The sequence below is a fragment of the Procambarus clarkii genome, chromosome 84 (genome assembly GCF_040958095.1).
Source record: "Procambarus clarkii isolate CNS0578487 chromosome 84, FALCON_Pclarkii_2.0, whole genome shotgun sequence".
NCBI classification, from domain to species: Eukaryota; Metazoa; Arthropoda; class Malacostraca; order Decapoda; family Cambaridae; genus Procambarus; species Procambarus clarkii.
The window spans coordinates 21,601,680-21,622,019 of record NC_091233.1 but is presented as its reverse complement, the minus strand read 5'-3'; the positions used below and the strand labels follow the sequence as shown (position 1 = coordinate 21,622,019).

General features: G+C 45.6%; 1 protein-coding gene across 3 annotated transcripts in view; it reads left to right on the top strand.

Moving 5' to 3' along the window:
- The window catches only part of LOC123774901 (titin homolog), a 94,094-nt gene that overhangs the window by 14,589 nt on the left and 59,165 nt on the right, over window positions 1-20,340 (top strand). Inside the window, exon 1 of one of the 3 annotated variants that reach the window (XM_045769601.2) lies at window positions 4,594-4,702. The exons of the other annotated variants lie outside the window; for them this stretch is intronic. Coding sequence (XP_045625557.2) covers window positions 4,684-4,702 — 19 coding nt within the window. The 5' untranslated portion in view covers window positions 4,594-4,683. Of the gene's footprint in view, window positions 1-4,593; window positions 4,703-20,340 lie in introns of those variants that run through there. 3 annotated transcript variants of the gene reach the window in all.

Below are 20,340 nucleotides of genomic sequence, written 5' to 3'. Positions count from 1 at the left end.
CTCAGCTGTCAGGCCCCTTGGAGGTCAATCATCTGTCGACACTGATCCGTCCTAACTCGTACGCATTAGTAAATAATAAAACGCCGTAATATTAGCGTTGTGCCTCTGCCACAATAGGTTAGGAGGGTTGCTTGGGTTTGTACATTTCGGGTTAGGCAAAAACAGGTGTATTTTTTTTTACGGATTGGCAAATCCAGATTATCTGAGTGGCCGATAATCTTATTGCTCAGGAATCTATATACAGTGCCTGAATTTACCTGAGGGCCGCCATCTCTTTAGTGGCCTCGATAGGGACAGGAAACATTGTCCCAGAGGAAATCTTCAGTAGCAACTTATAATCATTACTTATAATCAGAGATTATCATTTAAATTGTCTTACAAAAGCTACTGAAACTTTCTTAGGAAACAGGAGAAGGAAAGATCAAATAATTATCAGCACTAAGTCAGTATGATTATAATTATATAATACTTGGAAGGGATATGGGACAGACTAAGAGCTGGGGAAGGTAATCAAGAGAAAGCGCTAAGCCACTACGACTATATTGCATTTTGAAAGAGATCTGAGTGAGGACAAAGAACGGGGATCGGATGGACGGAGGGAATGAACAGTGCCCAGCTGCTTGGATATCGTCTGGGGATCGAACGCCGACCTGCAAGAAGGGTAACGTTCACTATACCGATCAGTCCAAGTGGTTGGAGAAATACAATAACAGTGGTGAATAATTTATATGTGAGAGAGAGAGATGGCTGGGTTGGCCAGGGCGACAGAGGTCAAAGATCTTTTCAATTTATTTTGACGAATCGATTTCAGAGCTTCAGATTGTGCTCCGGTCTTCGCAAGCGTTCCATTATTTTATATGTGCAACATGCAAGAGGCGGTACGAAGCTGTATCAAGATGTAAAAGTTCCAAAGATGCAGTATGTGTCAAAATGTTGCAAGGGGCAACAACTCCATGCTCAACAACCCATAATGTAACTCACACAAGGGGCAACAACTCCATGCTCAACAACCCATAATGTAACTCACACAAGGGGCAACAACTCCATGCTCAACAACCCATAATGTAACTCACACAAGGGGCAACAACTCCATGCTCAACAACCCATAATGTAACTCACACAAGGGGCAACAACTCCATGCTCAACAACCCATAATGTAACTCACACAAGGGGCAACAACTCCATGTTCAACAACCCATAATATAACTCACACAAGGGGCAACAACTCCATGCTCAACAACCCATAATGTAACTCACACAAGGGGCAACAACTCCATGCTCAACAACCCATAATGTAACTCACACAAGGGGCAACAACTCCATGCTCAACAACCCATAATGTAACTCACACAAGGGGCAACAACTCCATGTTCAACAACCCATAATATAACTCACACAAGGGGCAACAACTCCATGCTCAACAACCCATAATGTAGAACTGAAAACAAGAGACGCTTTTTCACCCATAGGGATATAAACCCGTGGAACCGCCTACCCGCCGAAGCCCTAAATGCCAAAACAACATTAAACATTCCAGGAAAAAAATCCTTATGAACGATAACGGTTTGAGTGCCGCTTCGAAAAGCCGCCGGCTTCCTGTCTCCGTCGAGGCTATTGAAGATGATGGCTATCAGGTAAATTCGGGTAAATGGGTTTAAAGATATATAAGGAGATTAGAGAGCGTCGTGAGGCAGAGGAGGCAGAGAATTGGTGTACAGTTATGAGCACAAGGTCACCGAGTGGGCGTGGCATGGTGGGTTTTTACCATGGTAAGAGTTTAGGGGCGGTGACGCAGGCCTGGGCGTGCGGGTGTTGTCATGTGGGCGTGGGTGTTTGTGTGGGCGTGGGTGTTGTCAAGTATGGGCGTCGGTGTTAGTAAAATCAAGGAATCCACACTACCTAACACGGGTATTAGAATTCAATCCCAACAAGTGTAAGAAAATGAGAATGAGACCAGGCGCTAGCTAGGCTCCAAGCACTAGCTAGGCTCCAAGCACTAGCTAGGCTCCAAGCACTAGCTAGGCTCCAAGCACTAGCTAGGCTCCAAGCACTAGCTAGGCTCCAAACACTAGCTAGGCTCCAAGCACTAGCTAGGCTCCAAGCACTAGCTAGGCTCCAAACACTAGCTAGGCTCCAAGCACTAGCTAGGGGCTAGCTACGCACCAGACACTAGCTAGGGACTAGGCTAGCTAGGAACCAGGTGTTAGCCTCTTCCAGGATATAATTAATTTTTTGTTTACCTTCATTAATACCGCCCTGGCCACCGTGACGACCAATGATCAGAGTAATAATATAAAAAATTCTTTGTCATTTCTGTGGCTTGAAGATCACGTAAATCTTGATTGGAAAATACCTGTTAATACTTGTAATTAAAGTCAGGCAAGTAGTGACTCAATCGACTCGATATCCAGGTGGAACGTTAAATTAACGTAAAATCGACATTGAATCAACGTAAATTCGACGTAGTATCAACGTAAATTCGACGTGGAATCAACGTTAATTCGACGTTGAGTCAACGTTGACGGCTTCGACGACGTCGAATCGTAAATTCAACGTTGAATCAACATACATTCGACGTTGAATCAACGTACATTCGACGTTGAATCAACATACATTCGACGTTGAATCAACATACATTCGACGTTGAATCAACATACATTCGACGTTGAATCAACATACATTCGACGTTGAATCAACGTACATTCGACGTTAATCTAACATTGCTTGAACGATGATCCTAAGTTGACAACGTTGATTTGACGTTACCCGAGCATTTGAATGAGTTTTGCGTTTGATGCCTAGATAGGGCGGAGGTGCTTGGGCAACGTTTCCTTTCACTTGTTATGTTTATCCAGCCAGCGGGAAACAGGTACCTGGGAGTTAGGCAACTGTTGTGGGTAGCATCCCGGTAAAGGTCAGCCATTGGCCTTAGGGGGGACCTCGATATACCTACCAGGCTTCCTGTCCCGATAATTGGAAACCAAACAAGTTCAATATGTCTTTAACATAAATACATTTAATTAAATACAGTACCCGTGGCGAACTGGTTAGACACTCGCCCGGCATTTAGCGAGCGCTTTGTCCTGGGTTCGTATCCTGGCTGGGGAGGATTGACTGGGCGCCAATCCTTAACTGTAGCCTCTGTTCACCCAGCAGTGAATGGGTACCTGATTGTTAAACGATTTGGCGGGTCGTATTCCAGGGAAAATTAGCATTAAGGACCTGCCCGAAACGCTATACGTACTAGTGGCTTTACAAGAATGTAAGAACTCTTGTTCAAATTCAAATTCAAAATTCAAAATTCAAATGTTTATTTAGGTAAAGTACATACATACAAGGGGTGATACAAATATTGATGAATTTATAGATAGAGCTAGTACATACAATGCCTAAAGCCACTATTACGCAAAGCGTTTCGGACAGGAAAAACCACTAAAGACTTGTATATATAAATAAATAAAAATGTGGAAGCCACTGAAATAAGCTGTAGAAGCCACCTCCATCCACAACTTTTAGACCAGATTCGACAAAGAATTCGAGTACCAAAATAGGTGATAAGACAATAGGTACAAGGCAAAAAGAGAGCTAGGCTTGTCTGCCCCACAATCACTAATAGATAAGTACCGGTAGAGGGTACGAGCATTTCCGCGGGACAGCCTACCTAGACAGCATTCAGCACCGCTCCTGTGCCAGGTAAGTCCACCACCATCTCACCATAGCCCGTGCTTCTGGCCCCGCTTCTGTGCCAGGTAAGTTACGGGCTCACCATAGCCCGTGCTACTTGGAACGTGTTCCGAGTAGCTGAATCTATAACAACAACATACCTAGACAGCCTGACAATGCATAATCCCTTTACACTAACATCTGCAAGATTTCGTCACGTAACCTATATAATACCCCCCCCCCCCCCGCCCCCTACTCTATAAGACAAAAAAAGGGAAAAAGAAAAGGGGGAAATCTTTTGAAGGACGAGTTGTTAAATGTCACCCCTTTGCCGCCTGGGTCTTAAGATGCAACGTCAGGGAATAAGATGGGAAGGAGTGCGTGCTTTTGTGTGGTGTGTGTGTGTATGTGTGTGTGTGTGTGTGTGTGTGTGTGTGTGTGTGTGTGTGTGTGTGTGTGTGTGTGTGTGTGTGTGTGTGTGTGTGTGTGTGTGTGTGTGTACTCACCTAGTTGTGTTTGCGGGGGTTGAGCTCTGGCTCTTTGGTCCCGCCTCTCAACCGTGTGTGTGTGTGTGTGTGTGTTCGTGTGTGTGCAAGCCTTCGTGTGTGCGAGAGGGAGTGCGCGCGCGTGCGGGAACTTGTTGGCCGGGCAGGGTGTTCGGTTTGACCTTGAGACCTGCCTAACCCCCCGCACCCCCTTAACAACACCCGCCTGACCACATCGGAAACGTCATAGTTTCCCCCTCCAAGACCAACAATACCCAATTAAAATTCTCTAAATACATTCATAACACGAAATAAATACCTTTAGAAATCGAAACTGCTAAAAAAATGAGACAAAACAGAGATTTAGAGGCAAATACCAAGAGAGGAGCGGTCACCCGCCTTGCGGGAGCCCAAGGCGGCCTCAGAGTTCCCTGACTGGCGAAGGTGTAGACGGAAGGAACGCTGCCGTCAGTAGCTTCAGTTGACACTTGGCAGGTGGTGCGGAGGGACGTACACGCTCTCTCTCAACTCCGGCATGACTCGTCTACGGAAAGGTAGTTAACGCCTCTTATTTTACCGTTAAATGCCTCCTGGAAGATGTGTGTTTACATCCAGAAGATCGAAAGTAATTTCACTTTCCACTCTCTTCATCCACACATAAAACACTACTTTCCCTTTCGCTTGGGTTTCAACTTTGCATGGGGAAATATACACCGGTACTTTGAATTATACGTTTTTCTTTATTAGGATAATCGTTTGATTGATCAGAAACTACAAACAGGAATATTTTAATATAAAGATGTTTAGGAGTGAGTTATGTGATGTTCAAGTGCTTAATGGTCGGTGTTTGCTAAACATTTGCACACACATACATATACACACAAACATACACACATATGCATATACACACAAACATACACACATATGCATATACAGACATATACATACATGCATATCCACATATACGTACATATTAGACAACCGGCGTCTGCAAAGACTTGAAGAAGGAAGAGCTGAGCCTATAGGAACAAATAGGTGAGTACATACACACATTTACCCATGTATACACATATATTGCCTTCAGAAATCTGAGTAAAGAGTCATTAAGGATCTTGTCTACTACATGTGAAGGCAGCTCTGGCATACGCGGCCCCAGCGTGGAGTCCTCTCGTCTCGTCAGCACGAAACGAAGGTGGTATACATATAGAGATACATATACATATATATATACATATACATAGATTGAACAGTCTAGAGGCATGTCGCCACACTATTCCCAGACCTGAGAGATATTACGAACAATATTTGAAAGTATAACTTATTTCCCTGGACTCAGAGGAGACATGATTACCGCATACAGTATTCTCAGGGGAAATATAGACGTGTTAGACAAACATAGACTATTTGAAATGGATGGTACATAAGCAAAGGGGCATATTGGACAATAAATACCGAAATGATCCATAGAGACATTTTAATTTACTTTTTAAAATGTCAAAATAAGTGAAAATAACGTCAAAATAACGTGAAAATAAGTAAAAATAAGTGTAAATAACGAAGTGAAATTGTAGAGGCAGACTCCATCTCTAGATAGGACATGCAAAAAGGCTTGAGAACCTGTACACTTAATAGCCTTCTCGGCTTGGTGCCTTCTTTTGATAATTGCTTACTTACCTGTACACTTAGTCCACTGAAGGTTGAAAACGAGGCCAAAGAGCTGAAGCTCAACCCCGTCCCTATAACGACAATTAAGTGGAAACATACAGACACACAAGCAGAAAACTGACACTTCAAAACACCAAGCCTAGGATACAAGTCACATCCCACACAAGGCGAGTTCGCCAACTGATTTTCGGACTTGCCTAACCTTTCCTAACTTAACTCATGCGTTCCTGACCTAACCGAGCACAGCCTAACCTAAACTAATTCAGCCTAGCCTAAACTAATTCAGCTTAACTTAACAATATTTATGGTTTTGAGAGTCGGAGAACTAGCTATGTGGAACCGTGTATCTCTGGCAAGTTTTTGTGTCAACTGTGCACTTCGATCTTAGCCGACGATAGATCGGCTTAGATCGATAGATCGGCTTAGCCGACGATAGATCTATCTTCTCGATAGATCGAGTGCTGATCCTCCCCGCTTTGTCACTCGTCGCCGTTCAAGAACACAACACATACATAGCATAATTGAGAAATAGCTGAGTTAACAAATACAAAATGCATAGCATACAGCTTGACTATGTCCGGTTCTTGACTCCATAATGCTATATAAGACTTAATTAATATGCATTCAACTAAGTACCTAGCTTATCAAAACCACAACTTGCTTGGCTAAATGAATTTTAGGCTTCGGTTCCTGAGTCCATTATATATATGTGTGCCTTTGTAGCTATGCATAATAAATTAATGAAATGAAAATCTTAAGAATATTCCCTTAATAGCACGCATTAAATCGTATGTTCTAACCTATAGAGACTGACTTAACGAGGCTACTGCTATTTAATTTCTAAATCTGTCAATATACGATTGTATAATTTTCACTAAACCTTGCATTTGAGACGCAAAAATTGGTACGTTGATTTATTATTATTATTAGCTGGGTTTATTGTATAGAGCAACATAGGTTTTTTAATTGCTATGTATTAATTGGTTGTTCAATGCATTTTATACTTGCCTATATCGGTTACCTCTCAGTGTCTAGGGGGAGTGAAGCCTAGTTTCTTTATATTCCCGCCCCACTAGTCTAGTCGTACTTGTGATATTATTTAACTATTCTGACTCTAAAATCCTTTATATCGAATTGGTGTCAAAAGTTGTGGATGGAGGAGGCTTCCATAACTTTTTCTTTCAGTGCATTCCTTCGGTTCATTTGTGTTTCCAGCTTCAACTTGTCTTACTTTCTCTCAAGTTACAGAGGCTGTCCTTGTTAACCTTGGTAATTGCCCTAAGTATCTTTTAGTTTATTTACGCTTTAGTGAGTGCTAATTAACACGCTTTGGGCAGTGTTACCAAGCACCACGTGTATCCAATCCAGTTTATACACTCACACGCGTATGTGAGTGCATCCACACGCGTGTGTGAGTGTATCAACATGCGTGTGAGTGATGAGACGATCAAGGAGTGAAGGGATGGTGGTGATTGGCTGCTGTGCGCCAACAACAACAGTTAACTAAATCACCTTGACGCTCCTTCTTTATACTTGTTAACAGTTTTTACCTGACGACCCGCTTGTGTGTGTGTGTGTGTGTGTGTGTGTGTGTGTGTGTGCGTGTCCTCTGGTCCTGCCTCATCTGTGTCTCCAGCATCCACCCGTGTCCTCTGGTCCTGCCTCATCTGTGTCTCCAGCTTCCACCCGTGTCCTCTGGTCCTGCCTCATCTGTGTCTCCAGCTTCCACCCGTGTCCTCTGGTCCTGCCTCATCTGTGTCTCCAGCTTCCACCCGTGTCCTCTGGTCCTGCCTCATCTGTGTCTCCAGCTTCCACCCGTGTCCTCTGGCCCTGCCTCATCTGTGTCTCCAGCACCCACCCGTGTCCTCTGGTCCTGCCTCATCTGTGTCTCCAGCTTCCACCCGTGTCCTCTGGCCCTGCCTCATCTGTGTCTCCAGCTTCCACCCGTGTCCTCTGGTCCTGCCTCATCTGTGTCTCCAGCTTCCACCCGTGTCCTCTGGTCCTGCCTCATCTGTGTCTCCAGCTTCCACCCGTGTCCTCTGGTCCTGCCTCATCTGTGTCTCCAGCTTCCACCCGTGTCCTCTGGTCCTGCCTCATCTGTGTCTCCAGCTTCCACCCGTGTCCTCTGGTCCTGCCTCATCTGTGTCTCCAGCTTCCACCCGTGTCCTCTGGTCCTGCCTCATCTGTGTCTCCAGCTTCCACCCGTGTCCTCTGGTCCTGCCTCATCTGTGTCTCCAGCTTCCACCCGTGTCCTCTGGTCCTGCCTCATCTGTGTCTCCAGCTTCCACCCGTGTCCTCTGGTCCTGCCTCATCTGTGTTTCCAGCTTCCACCCGTGTCCTCTGGTCCTGCCTCATCTGTGTCTCCAGCTTCCACCCGTGTCCTCTGGTCCTGCCTCATCTGTGTCTCCAGCTTCCACCCGTGTCCTCTGGTCCTGCCTCATCTGTGTCTCCAGCTTCCATCCGTGTCCTCTGGTCCTGCCTCATCTGTGTCTCCAGCTTCCACCCGTGTCCTCTGGTCCTGCCTCATCTGTGTCTCCAGCATCCACCCGTGTCCTCTGGTCCTGCCTCATCTGCGTCTCCAGCATCCACCCGTGTCCTCTGGTCCTGCCTCATCTGTGTCTCCAGCTTCCACCCGTGTCCTCTGGTCCTATCACTGATGCGACACTATTTAGGTGAACCTGCGTATGTAGATTCGGTTGAATGTCTACTAAAAGATCACTTTTCCTTACTTATCTTTGTAAGGTCCTACCTTGCATAATGTATGCAAGGTAGGAACTTGTCTCGTTGTTCCTTTAGCCTCATTTCTCCTTCCATCCTCAGGACCTTGCACTTATCTGGATTGAAGTCCAGCAACCATCTGTCAGACCGTTTTGCATCATGTCTTCTTGGATTTTCCTCGTGAAGCTGTTATCATCAACAGATAACTACACAAAAGAGTTTAATGCATCATCTTTACTATATATATATATATATATATATATATATATATATATATATATATATATATATATATATAGGCTATTAGAAATGGCAATGCTAATTGTGGAATTTTTTTAATTGCGTTTATTCATCCTAATTTTTATGTTACTGATAGTCCAAGTTTTCTTTTATGAAGGACTAGTTGCTCAGCAAATTATTTAGTTAGCCAATTTAGCTAATAGTAAATATTTAGCTCAGCCAATTTAATTATTTAGTTAGTTAAAATTATTTATTTATTTATTTATTTAGTTAGCCTTGTTGTTCAAGCACCTCTTTCGAGGGATAGTGTCAAGTGTTGGGTGACAATGTAGGGTGATAAATAGTATGCAGCCGGCCCACCTTTCCCTTGTCTGGTTTAATTTGTATAAGTGCATGAACTTCGAAGCACTACGAGGCTGTTTATAACAATAATAACCTTAGGCTGTGAAGTCTCGAGGCTTGTAAATTGTTTAATAAATGTAAACAATGCCGCCTTGACTGAGGAAAGATGTATAGGTTTCGTATGTGGATGTGTAAATGTTTCATGAATCCTGGCTATCCTGATGCCAGTTATCTCTCAGAGTCCACTTCCCAGTGACTTACAGACTTACAGCTGTGCTTTAACTGCGGTCGTTAGTAAACTTGTAGTGAAGATTCCTGTTCTGAACAAAAGGATGCCTCTGACACCTCCTTCAAGGACTGGCTTGAAGGATTTAATGACGTCAAGGAAAAATCTTGGCGCTGAAGTGCCCAAACTGTTCTATAAATTTGCCACTCGGTCAAAAATACAGCTGTTTTGCCTAACCAGAATCGTATGAACCCAAGCAACCCACCTAACCTAGGTTCGCGCCCACCTCGCTATCTTGGTGGATTTTCTCTCTTAATAGGTAGCTTTTTTTAGTGGATTGGTCGATTCCGTAAAGACTGCGACGTAGTGGGTGGGAGGACGGGATGGGTGAGGGAAGAGACATCTCACTGTCCACTCCGGCCTAGAACAGGTCTCTCTCCCATTTAGTGGAGGAGGCTGCTCTCAGCGAAAGGGGAGCCAGTTTACCTTCTCTTTCCCTTTCCCTCTCGCTTGCACCCCTCCCCCCACACATCGTTTGTTTCTCTTTCTCTCTCTCTCTCTCTCTCTCTCTCTCTCTCTCTCTCTCTCTCTCTCTCTGTCTCTCTCTCTCTCTCTCTCTCTCTCTCTCTCTCTCTCTCTCTCTCTCTCTCTCTCTCTCTCTCTCTCTCTCTCTCTCTCTCTCTCTCTCTGTCTCTCTCTCTCTCTCTCTCTCTCTCTCTCTCTCTCTTATCCATTCTAATCTGTCTTTAACCCTTACGTACAGAATTTACTTCTCAGTTTCTGGTCAACAACAGGACATGCAACATCACCCTCCAAGCACTCAGAACACCACTTGTCACTCAGAACACCACTTGTCACTCAGAACACCACTTGTCACTCAGAACACCACTTGTCACTCAGAACAAAAATACAACATTTTTTGCAACAAAATACAAAAAATGCACATTTTTTGTACAACCTCACAAAAACCTGCCTAACTCCTGCACCCTGCAAACACAACACGTAACTGTCCCTATTATCCGCTTGTTACAACTTGCAAGAAAGTTATTAAATGTTGTAATAACGTTTTTATGCCGTTATTAGGACGTTGTTATAACGTTTTTATGTCGTTAATAGGACGTTGTTATAACGTTTTTATGCCGTTATTAGGACGTTGTTATAACGTTTTTATGCCGTTATTAGGACGTTGTTATGACGTTTTTATGCCGTTATTAGGACGTTGTTATAAAGTTTTTATGACGTTATTCAAACGTGGCTATAACGCTTTTTATAAAGTTATTAGAACGTTTCTATAACGTTGTTATGATGTTTTTTGGACGTTGTTACAACTTATTAGGCGTTAAAACGTGTTCAAACGTCGTAATTACGTCGTGTGTTTGGCGGGTGGGGTAGCTATTTACTGCTAGGTGAACAGAGGCATTAGGTTATAGGGCACGTCGTGCCTGTCCATATTGTCCCGCCCGGGATTCGAACCGGGAATTCCAGACAGCTGCTTACTAGGCCACTGGTCCGGTGCACAAGTGGATAACCAGAGACAGATAACAGGAGACACATGGATAACCACAGTCAGATAACAGGAGACAAGGGGATAACCACAGCCAGATAACAGGAGACAAGGGGGATAATTAGAGCCAGATAACAGGAGACAAGGGGATAACCACAGCCAGATAACATGAGACAAGGGGATAACCACAGCCAGATAACAGGAGACAAGGGGGATAACCAGAGCCAGATAACAGGAGCCAGGGGATAACAAGGGGAAGATAACAAGAGACACAAGGAAATAACCAGAGCCAGATAACAGGAACCACAAGTAAATAACCAGGGGGAAGATAACAGGAACCACAAGTGGATATACTGGTGCTGTTGATATCCATAAAAAATTAATGAATCTTGATAGAACAGGAATTTCCACGGCTACTGCCCAATGGACATACGGGGGGGGGGGGGGGGGGAAGAACAAGATGCTTCAAGGTGTTCTATTGGTCGTCTTGAGCTGTTGGTGGTGTACCAGCCTGTCCTCCTACAGCCTGTCCTCTCACAGCCTGTTCTCTTACAGCCTGTCCTCCTACAGCCTGTTCTCTTACAGCCTGTTCTCTTACAGCCTGTCCTTCTACAGCCTGTTCTCTTACAGCCTGTCCTCCTACAGCCTGTCCTCCTACAGCCTGTCCTTCTACAGCCTGTTCTCTTACAGCCTGTCCTCCTACAACCTGTCCTCCTACAGCCTGTCCTCCTACAACCTGTTCTCCTTCAACCTGTCCTCCTACAGCCTGTCCTCCTACAGCCTGTCCTCCTACAGCCTGTCCTCTTACAGCCTGTCCTCCTACAGCCTGTCCTCCTGCAGCCTGTTCTCTTACAGCCTGTCCTCCTACAGCCTGTCCTCCTACAGCCTGTCCTCCTACAGCCCGTCCTCCTACAGCCTGTCCTCCTACAGCCTGTCCTCCTACAGCCTGTTCTCTTACAGCCTGTCCTCCTACAGCCTGTCCTCCTACAGCCTGTTCTCTTACAGCCTGTTCTTCTACAGCCTGTCCTCCTACAGCCTGTCCTCCTACAGCCTGTTCTCTTACAGCCTGTCCTCCTACAGCCTGTCCTCCTACAGCCTGTCCTCCTACAGCCTGTCCTCCTACAACCTGTCCTCCTACAGCCTGTCCTCCTACAACCTGTCCTCCTTCAGCGTGTCCTCTTATAGGCTGTTCTCTTACAGCCTGTTCTCCTACAGCCTGTTCTCCTACAGCCTGTCCTCTTACAAACAACGTCTCTTTCCGCTCGTAGGCGTTACATACGGCCAACAATTGTCGTACTAGCAAAATGTAAGCGGCTGGCGAAAGTGACGTACTGTCCCGTTTTCTGTTTTGGATCCTCTGGTAGGTTAGGATAAGGCCACTTTAAAGTGACCATTTTCTTAACGTTGGAAAATCTTAAGAGAACGAGGGGGGTGGTTGTGGTGGTGAGTGGTGGTGGTTGTGGTGGTGAGTGGTGGTGGTAGGCTACCAGCCAGCCAGCCTGGAAGTGTGGTGCCGGGCCCGACCTTCCTCATATTCAGGTGGCCATTATAATATTCTGTTATCTGACCATTTAAAGAGATATATTTTAAGGCGTTGTTCCTCTTCTAGTTTATTAGGGAATTGTTAGTTTTTTATCCTGATAATTTATTGTGAATATCTTAACTCACGTGAGTCAGTTGGGGGTGTGTATATATATATATATATATATATATATATATATATATATATATATGCGAACAAGCCTGAATGGTCCCCAGGACATATGCAACTGAAAACTCACACCCCAGAAGTGACTCGAACCCATACTCCCAGAAGCAACGCAACTGGTATGTACAAGACGCCTTAATCCACTTGACCATCACGACCGGACATAATGAGGTGATAGCCGAGGCTATATGAACCACCCCACCGCCGGCACTCGGATAGTTATCTTGGGCATAGCATTTTACCAAATCACCTCATTCTTTGGGGCACACGTGAGGAACACAAATGCGAACAAGCCTGAATGGTCCCCAGGACATATGCAACTGAAAACTCACACCCCAGAAGTGACTCGAACCCATACTCCCAGAAGCAACGCAACTGGTATGTACAAGACGCCTTAATCCAGTTGCGTTGCTTCTGGGAGTATGGGTTCGAGTCACTTCTGGGGTGTGAGTTTTCAGTTGCATATGTCCTGGGGACCATTCAGGCTTGTTCGCATTTGTGTTCCTCACGTGTGCCCCAAAGAATGAGGTGATTTGGTAAAATGCTATGCCCAAGATAACTATCCGAGTGCCGGCGGTGGGGTGGTTCATATAGCCTCGGCTATCACCTCATTATGTCCGGTCGTGATGGTCAAGTGGATTAAGGCGTCTTGTACATACCAGTTGCGTTGCTTCTGGGAGTATGGGTTCGAGTCACTTCTGGGGTGTGAGTTTTCAGTTGCATATGTCCTGGGGACCATTCAGGCTTGTTCGCATTTGTGTTCCTCACGTGTGCCCCAAAGAATGAGGTGATTTGGTAAAATGCTATGCCCAAGATAACTATCCGAGTGCCGGCGGTGGGGTGGTTCATATAGCCTCGGCTATCACCTCATTATGTCCGGTCGTGATGGTCAAGTGGATTAAGGCGTCTTGTACATACCAGTTGCGTTGCTTCTGGGAGTATGGGTTCGAGTCACTTCTGGGGTGTGAGTTTTCAGTTGTATATGTCCTGGGGACCATTCAGGCTTGTTCGCATTTGTGTTCCTCACGTGTGCCCCAAAGAATGAGGTGATTTGGTAAAATGCTATGCCCAAGATAACTATCCGAGTGCCGGCGGTGGGGTGGTTCATATAGCCTCGGCTATCACCTCATTATGTCCGGTCGTGATGGTCAAGTGGATTAAGGCGTCTTGTACATACCAGTTGCGTTGCTTCTGGGAGTATGGGTTCGAGTCACTTCTGGGGTGTGAGTTTTCAGTTGCATATGTCCTGGGGACCATTCAGGCTTGTTCGCATTTGTGTTCCTCACGTGTGCCCCAAAGAATGAGGTGATTTGGTAAAATGCTATGCCCAAGATAACTATCCGAGTGCCGGCGGTGGGGTGGTTCATATAGCCTCGGCTATCACCTCATTATGTCCGGTCGTGATGGTCAAGTGGATTAAGGCGTCTTGTACATACCAGTTGCGTTGCTTCTGGGAGTATGGGTTCGAGTCACTTCTGGGGTGTGAGTTTTCAGTTATATATATATATATATATATATATATATATATATATATATATATATATATATATGCCCTTGTTTCATGCAAGTCGTTCCTATTTATTTAATTTGATAATTAACAGGACACCTGTACATAGGCCTAATGCCACCCCACAACAGTTTCCTAACTCCCTGGTACCTATTTTACTGCTAGGTGAACAGATGCATCAGGTCAAAGGAAACGTTGCTGAACCGGGGATTGAACTCGGGTTTCTCGGTTGCGGTCTCTTAGTGGTCATACTGTTTGAGGAAGTAAAACAGTTATATATCTTTGGGCACTTTTCCTTTCCAATTCGTCCTGAGACAAAGTCCATTCCATCCAGCGGTCGACCCCACAGACGCATTCATCAATTTTAACATGCTGTTCATTCAAACCAGGAATTTTCTCAGATATATATATGAATATTAATAATATATTAGCATATTGTGCATATATAGGCATGGGTTAGGTTAGGTGTTTAGGTTCTGTTGGCAATTATTTGTATTACGTGGGTGAAGCATTTACAGCGTTGTGGTTCGAACACAAGTCGTCAGTGAAGCACTTGTTCCGGAAGTGTTCGAACGTCATCAGTTGTGAGTCGTGTGTAAACCGTTTGTCATTCATAAACAGCTGGGGGTTTGGCGGGTGGATGGAATGGACTTTGGGGGTCTTTGTTTATGAGAACGGGCTGTCCTTTCACCTAATGCACCTGTTCACCTAGTAGTAAATATGTACCCGGGAGTGAGACAACTATTGTGGGTTGCATCCTGGTGACTTGTTGAGTCACCAGCACTCAACACCGTAGTTGAATTCAAATTTGAATTTGAATCAATTTGAATTTGAATTTGCGTAACGACACAACTACGGTATTTGGATTCTATAGTATAACCAGTCAGGGTGATACACTGACAAGTTTGGCTAATTTATTTGTCATTCATATTTGGGAGCCGGTCGGCCGAGCGGACAGCACGCTGGACTTGTGATCCTGTGGTCCCGGGTTCGATTCCTGGCGCCGGCCAGAAACAATGGCCAGAGTTTCTTTCACCCTATGCCCCTGTTACCTAGCAGTAAAATAGGTACCTGGGTGTTAGTCAGCTGTCACGGGCTGCTTCCTGGGGGTGGAGGCCTGGTCGAGGACCGGGCCGCGGGGACACTAAAAAGCCCCGAAATCATCTCAAGATAACCTCAAGATAACTTCAGAGTAGTTTAATTGCTAGAGTCTGGCTTGGTTGTTTTATAACTATTATAACCTCGGGTTGTGGAGTTGTCAAGTTCGAAATGTTGTTCAGTAAATACACACTGGCCGCCATGATTGAAGAAAGATGTACAGGTTTCTGAAAGTGGAGATATTAGTGACTTAACGAATCCTGGTCGTATTGGGGTAGTTGATTTTACCTTGTACACACCCCCACCCCAACATTCATCACCCCCCCCACCCCAACATTCATCACCCCCCCCACAACCCCTCCCACAATCCCCACCCCACTCTTTCCCACCGTCATTGACCTCCACCCCCCCTCCCATCTGGTTGATACCTGGTTGATGGGGTTCTGGGAGTTCTTCTACTGCCCAAGCCCGGCCCGAGGCCAGGCTTGACTTGTGAGAGTTTGGTCCACCAGGCTGTTGCTTGGAGCGGCCCGCAGGCCCACATATACCTGGTTGATGGGGTTCTGGGAGTTCTTCTACTACCCAAGCCCGGCCCGAGGCCAGGCTTGACTTTAACCAGTCAACCATCCTTCAAACGGTTGACCTTTCCACCTTATTACCAAGCATCCTTCAAGGAAAACTTAATACCTTAACAGTCTGAGATGAGATAATTGAGTAATGGGTAGCAGGGTTTTGTGGAGGTCTTCTGATTGGATGATGCGGTTTCATCCACTTTGTGGAGGTCTTCTGATTGGATGATGCGTTTCATCCACTTTGTGGAGGTCTTGTGAGTAGATGACGTGGTTCATCCGCGTCATCCTCATGATAATTATTAATTATTATATAACAATATTAATTTATATTTGAGAAACTTCTTATTTTGAATGAAGAGAATGTTAAAATTGATGATAGGGTCTTTGGGGTCGACCGCTGGATGGAATGGACTTACTCTGAGGACGGATTGCCTACATGACCAAGTAAGGTGTGGATAAAATGAAGCAGCTTATGGTGTTTGGTTCTCCAGAGGAAAGGTGTGTGTGTGTGTGTGTGTGTGTGTGTGTGTGTGTGTGTGTGTGTGTGTGTGTGTGCGTGTGTGTGTGTGTGTGTGTGTGTGTGTGTGTGTGTGTGTGTGTGTGTGTGTGTGTGTGTGTGTGTGTGTGTGTGTGTGTACTCACCTAATTGTACTCACCTAATTGTGCTTGCGGGGGTTGAGCTCTGGCTCTTTGGTCCCGCCTCTCAACCGTCAATCAACTGGTGTACAGATTCCTGAGCCTATTGGGCTCTATCATATCTACATTTGAAACTGTGTATGGAGTCAGCTTCCACCACATCACTGCCTAGTGCATTCCATTTACTAACTACTCTGACACTGTGTGTGTGTGTGTGTGTGTGTGTGTGTGTGTGTGTGTGTGTGTGTGTGTGTGTACATGTGCGTATATTTGAGCAAAATCACTAACTTTCACCCAAAGCCTGAATTATAAAAGTTTACATTTCAAATATACTTCCTCATTCCTACACTCTCACATCTGATCACTAATCCTACTTATATTGTCTGTTCGTCATTTATATGAGTATTTATGATGTTCACGAAGACGTTCTTCTCCCCCAGTCACTTTCACCTCTCCTGACTTACCCTCACTTTCTCCACTGAAGATGATAGTCTTTTTTTATTTTGAATGCAACCAAGTCTTTATCTCATTTTTTTCCTTGGTGGGAAGTGTATGTGTACTCACCTATTTGTGCTTGCGGGGGTTGAGCTTTGGCTCTTTGGTCCCGCCTCTCAACTGTCAATCAACTGTGTGTGTGTGTGTACTCACCTATTTGTGCTTGCGGGGGTTGAGCTTTGGCTCTTTGGTCCCGCCTCTCAACTGTCAATCAACTGTGTGTGTGTGTGTGTGTGTGTACTCACGTATTTGTGCTTGCGGGGGTTGAGCTTTGGCTCTTTGGTCCCGCCTCTCAACTGTCAATCAACTGGTGTACAGATTCCTGAGCCTATTGGGCTCTATCATATCTAGCTCTATCATGTGTGTGTGCGTTTGTGTGTGTGCTTGTCTCTGTGTTTGTGTATGTATCTGTATGTTTGTGTTCAACTTCATGGGCTTTAAGGGCGAACTTCAACTCCTGGACCCCGGCTCATCTTGACCTGTGTATTCATCAGTCAACTCATTTCATTTATTACATTATTTTGGGTAAAGGGAAAGGAATATCTCTGAGGGACTTCTTTTTATTTATTATTCAGTGCTGCTTAACATCATCATTTGATCAGACTTGCAGATGTTTCTCTCCAAACGTCCACGAAACGCATCTACGACGTTAATTTTTACCAAAGTGGTGTGATTACGAGGCAATAACGTTGCTACAACATTGTAATAACGTGGTGATCACGCTGTAATGACGGTGCCACAACGTTGCACCGACGTTGTCACCATGTTGCGATCACGTCGTGCAACGTTTCCACGACGTTGTGATCACGACGTCACCCGTTGTTATTACGTCAAAATAACGTTGCAACTCCGTAAAACTGCAACTGTTTTATTTAACTTGAAACGTACGAACCCGAGCAACCCACTTAACCTACCGTTACCTAGCAGTAAAATAGGTACCTGGGTGTTAGTCAGCTGTCACGGGCTGCTTCCTGGGGGTGAAGGTCTGGTCGAGGACCGGGCCGCGGGGACACTAAAGCCCCGAAATCATCTCAAGATAACCGAGGCCGGTGATCTGAAAATGTTATTATGCTACTCAAATATTTACAAATATTTACTAATACATCTCATTTTGGACACATTGGTCGATTGCGTTCAAAATTAGATGTATTTGGCGTGAGGACGGATGATATATATGGATATCACACATGGATATCACAGCCAGATGCAGGCGATGAGTCACAATAACGTGGCTGAAGTATGTTGACCAGACCACACACTAGAAGGTGAAGGGACGACGACGTTTCGGTCCGTCCTGGACCATTCATCCATTCATCCACTGACCACAATCGACTTGAGAATGGTCCAGGACGAACCGAAACGTCGTCGTCACTTCAACTTCTAGTGTGTGGTCTGGTCAACATATCACAGCCAGGATTCATCAAGTATACTTACGGGTTATTCATGCCCGTGCCACCTCTTGGGTGGCTTAATCTTTATCAATCAATCAAGTATATACGCAACCTCTTACGAAACCTGTACATCTTTAATCAATCATGACGGCTTTGTTGACATGTATTAAACAGGTTATGAGCTCCGAAGCGTTACGACTTTGTTTATAACAATAATGACTTTGGGTTGTGAAGTTGCCAGCTCAAAAAACTATTTAATATCAACAAAGCCGCAATGATTGATAAAAGATGTACAGGTTTCGTAGGTGGATGCTTAAATGCGCTGACTAGTGCTGGCCTTATACAGTTATTGGTGGAACGCCCCATCGTCCCTGGAGGCCGGGCAGTGCCGGGCATATGTGAGTCATTTCCTGCGTTGGTGGCCCGGGCAGGGCTCCTGATGCCCGGGTCCAGCGTTGGTGGTCCGGGCAGAGCTCCTGATGCCCGGGTCCTGCGTTGCTGGTCCGGGCAGGGCTCCTGATGCCCGGGTCCAGCGTTGGTGGTCCAGGCAGGGCTCCTGATGCCCGGGTCCAGCGTTGCTGGTCCAGGCAGGGCTCCTGATGCCCGGGTCCAGCGTTGGTGGTCCAGGCAGGGCTCCTGATGCCCGGGTCCTGCGTTGCTGGTCCAGGCAGGGCTCCTGATGCCCGGGTCCTGCGTTGGTGGTCCGGGCAAGGCTCCTGATGCCCGGGTCCTGCGTTGCTGGTCCAGGCAGGGCTCCTGATGCCCGGGTCCAGCGTTGCTGGTCCAGGCAGGGCTCCTGATGCCCGGGTCCTGCGTTGGTGGTCCAGGCAGGGCTCCTGATGCCCGGGTCCTGCGTTGCTGGTCCAGGCAGGGCTCCTGATGCCCGGGTCCTGCGTTGGTGGTCCGGGCAGGGCTCCTGATGCCCGGGTCCTGCGTTGCTGGTCCAGGCAGGGCTCCTGATGCCCGGGTCCAGCGTTGCTGGTCCAGGCAGGGCTCCTGATGCCCGGGTCCTGCGTTGCTGGTCCAGGCAGGGCTCCTGATGCCCGGGTCCTGCGTTGGTGGTCCGGGCAGGGCTCCTGATGCCCGGGTCCAGCGTTGGTGGCCCGGGCAGGGCTCCTGATGCCCGGGTCCCGCCTCCCGTCTGGCCCGCGTCTTCAAATTCAAATTCAAAATTCAAAATTCAAACGTTTATTCAGGTAACGTACATACATACATACAAGGTGTGATACAATTTATAGATAAATCTAGTACATACAATGCCTAAAGCCACTATTACGCAAAGCGTTTCGGGCAGGAGAAACATTATAAAGACTAAAACTTAATACTAATTGAGATTAAAGTATAAAATGTGTTGAGATAATATAAAAATAAAAGAAGGGGGGAACATGAGAGAAAAACAGCAAAAAATACAATATTGTCGACAAACAGTGTTGCTTAAATTATCTTACGCCACGGGCTGGATTCACCAAGCGTTTATACGCAGCTTGAGATGTGTTTCTGTAGACACATCTTAGCTGTAAATGATAGGTTATCTTGCATCTTGATAGGTTATCAAGTCCAAGTATCAAGATAGGTTATCAAGGTTATCAAGTGTATGATAGGTCTTGATAGGTTAGGTGATAGGTAAATGATAGGTTATCTTGCATCTTGATAGGTTATCAAGTTCAAGTATCAAGATAGGTTATCAAGTGTATGATAGGTCTTGATAGGTTAGGTGATAGGTAAATGATAGGTTATCTTGCATCTTGATAGGTTATCAAGTTCAAGTATCAAGATAGGTTATCAAGTGTATGATAGGTCTTGATAGGTTAGGTGATAGGTAAATGATAGGTTATCTTGCATCTTGATAGGTTATCAAGTCCAAGTATCAAGATAGGTTATCAAGGTTATCAAGTGTATGATAGGTCTTGATAGGTTAGGTGATAGGTAAATGATAGGTTATCTTGCAATCTTGCAGCGTCTGCAGATGTCTTGATGCGTCTTCCCATCCAGGTCACATAACAGTAAACAATGGGCAATTGACTCGGAATGACAAGCTTTTCAAATACGACACAGTCGGTTCACAAGGCCCCGGGTTCGATCCCCACTCG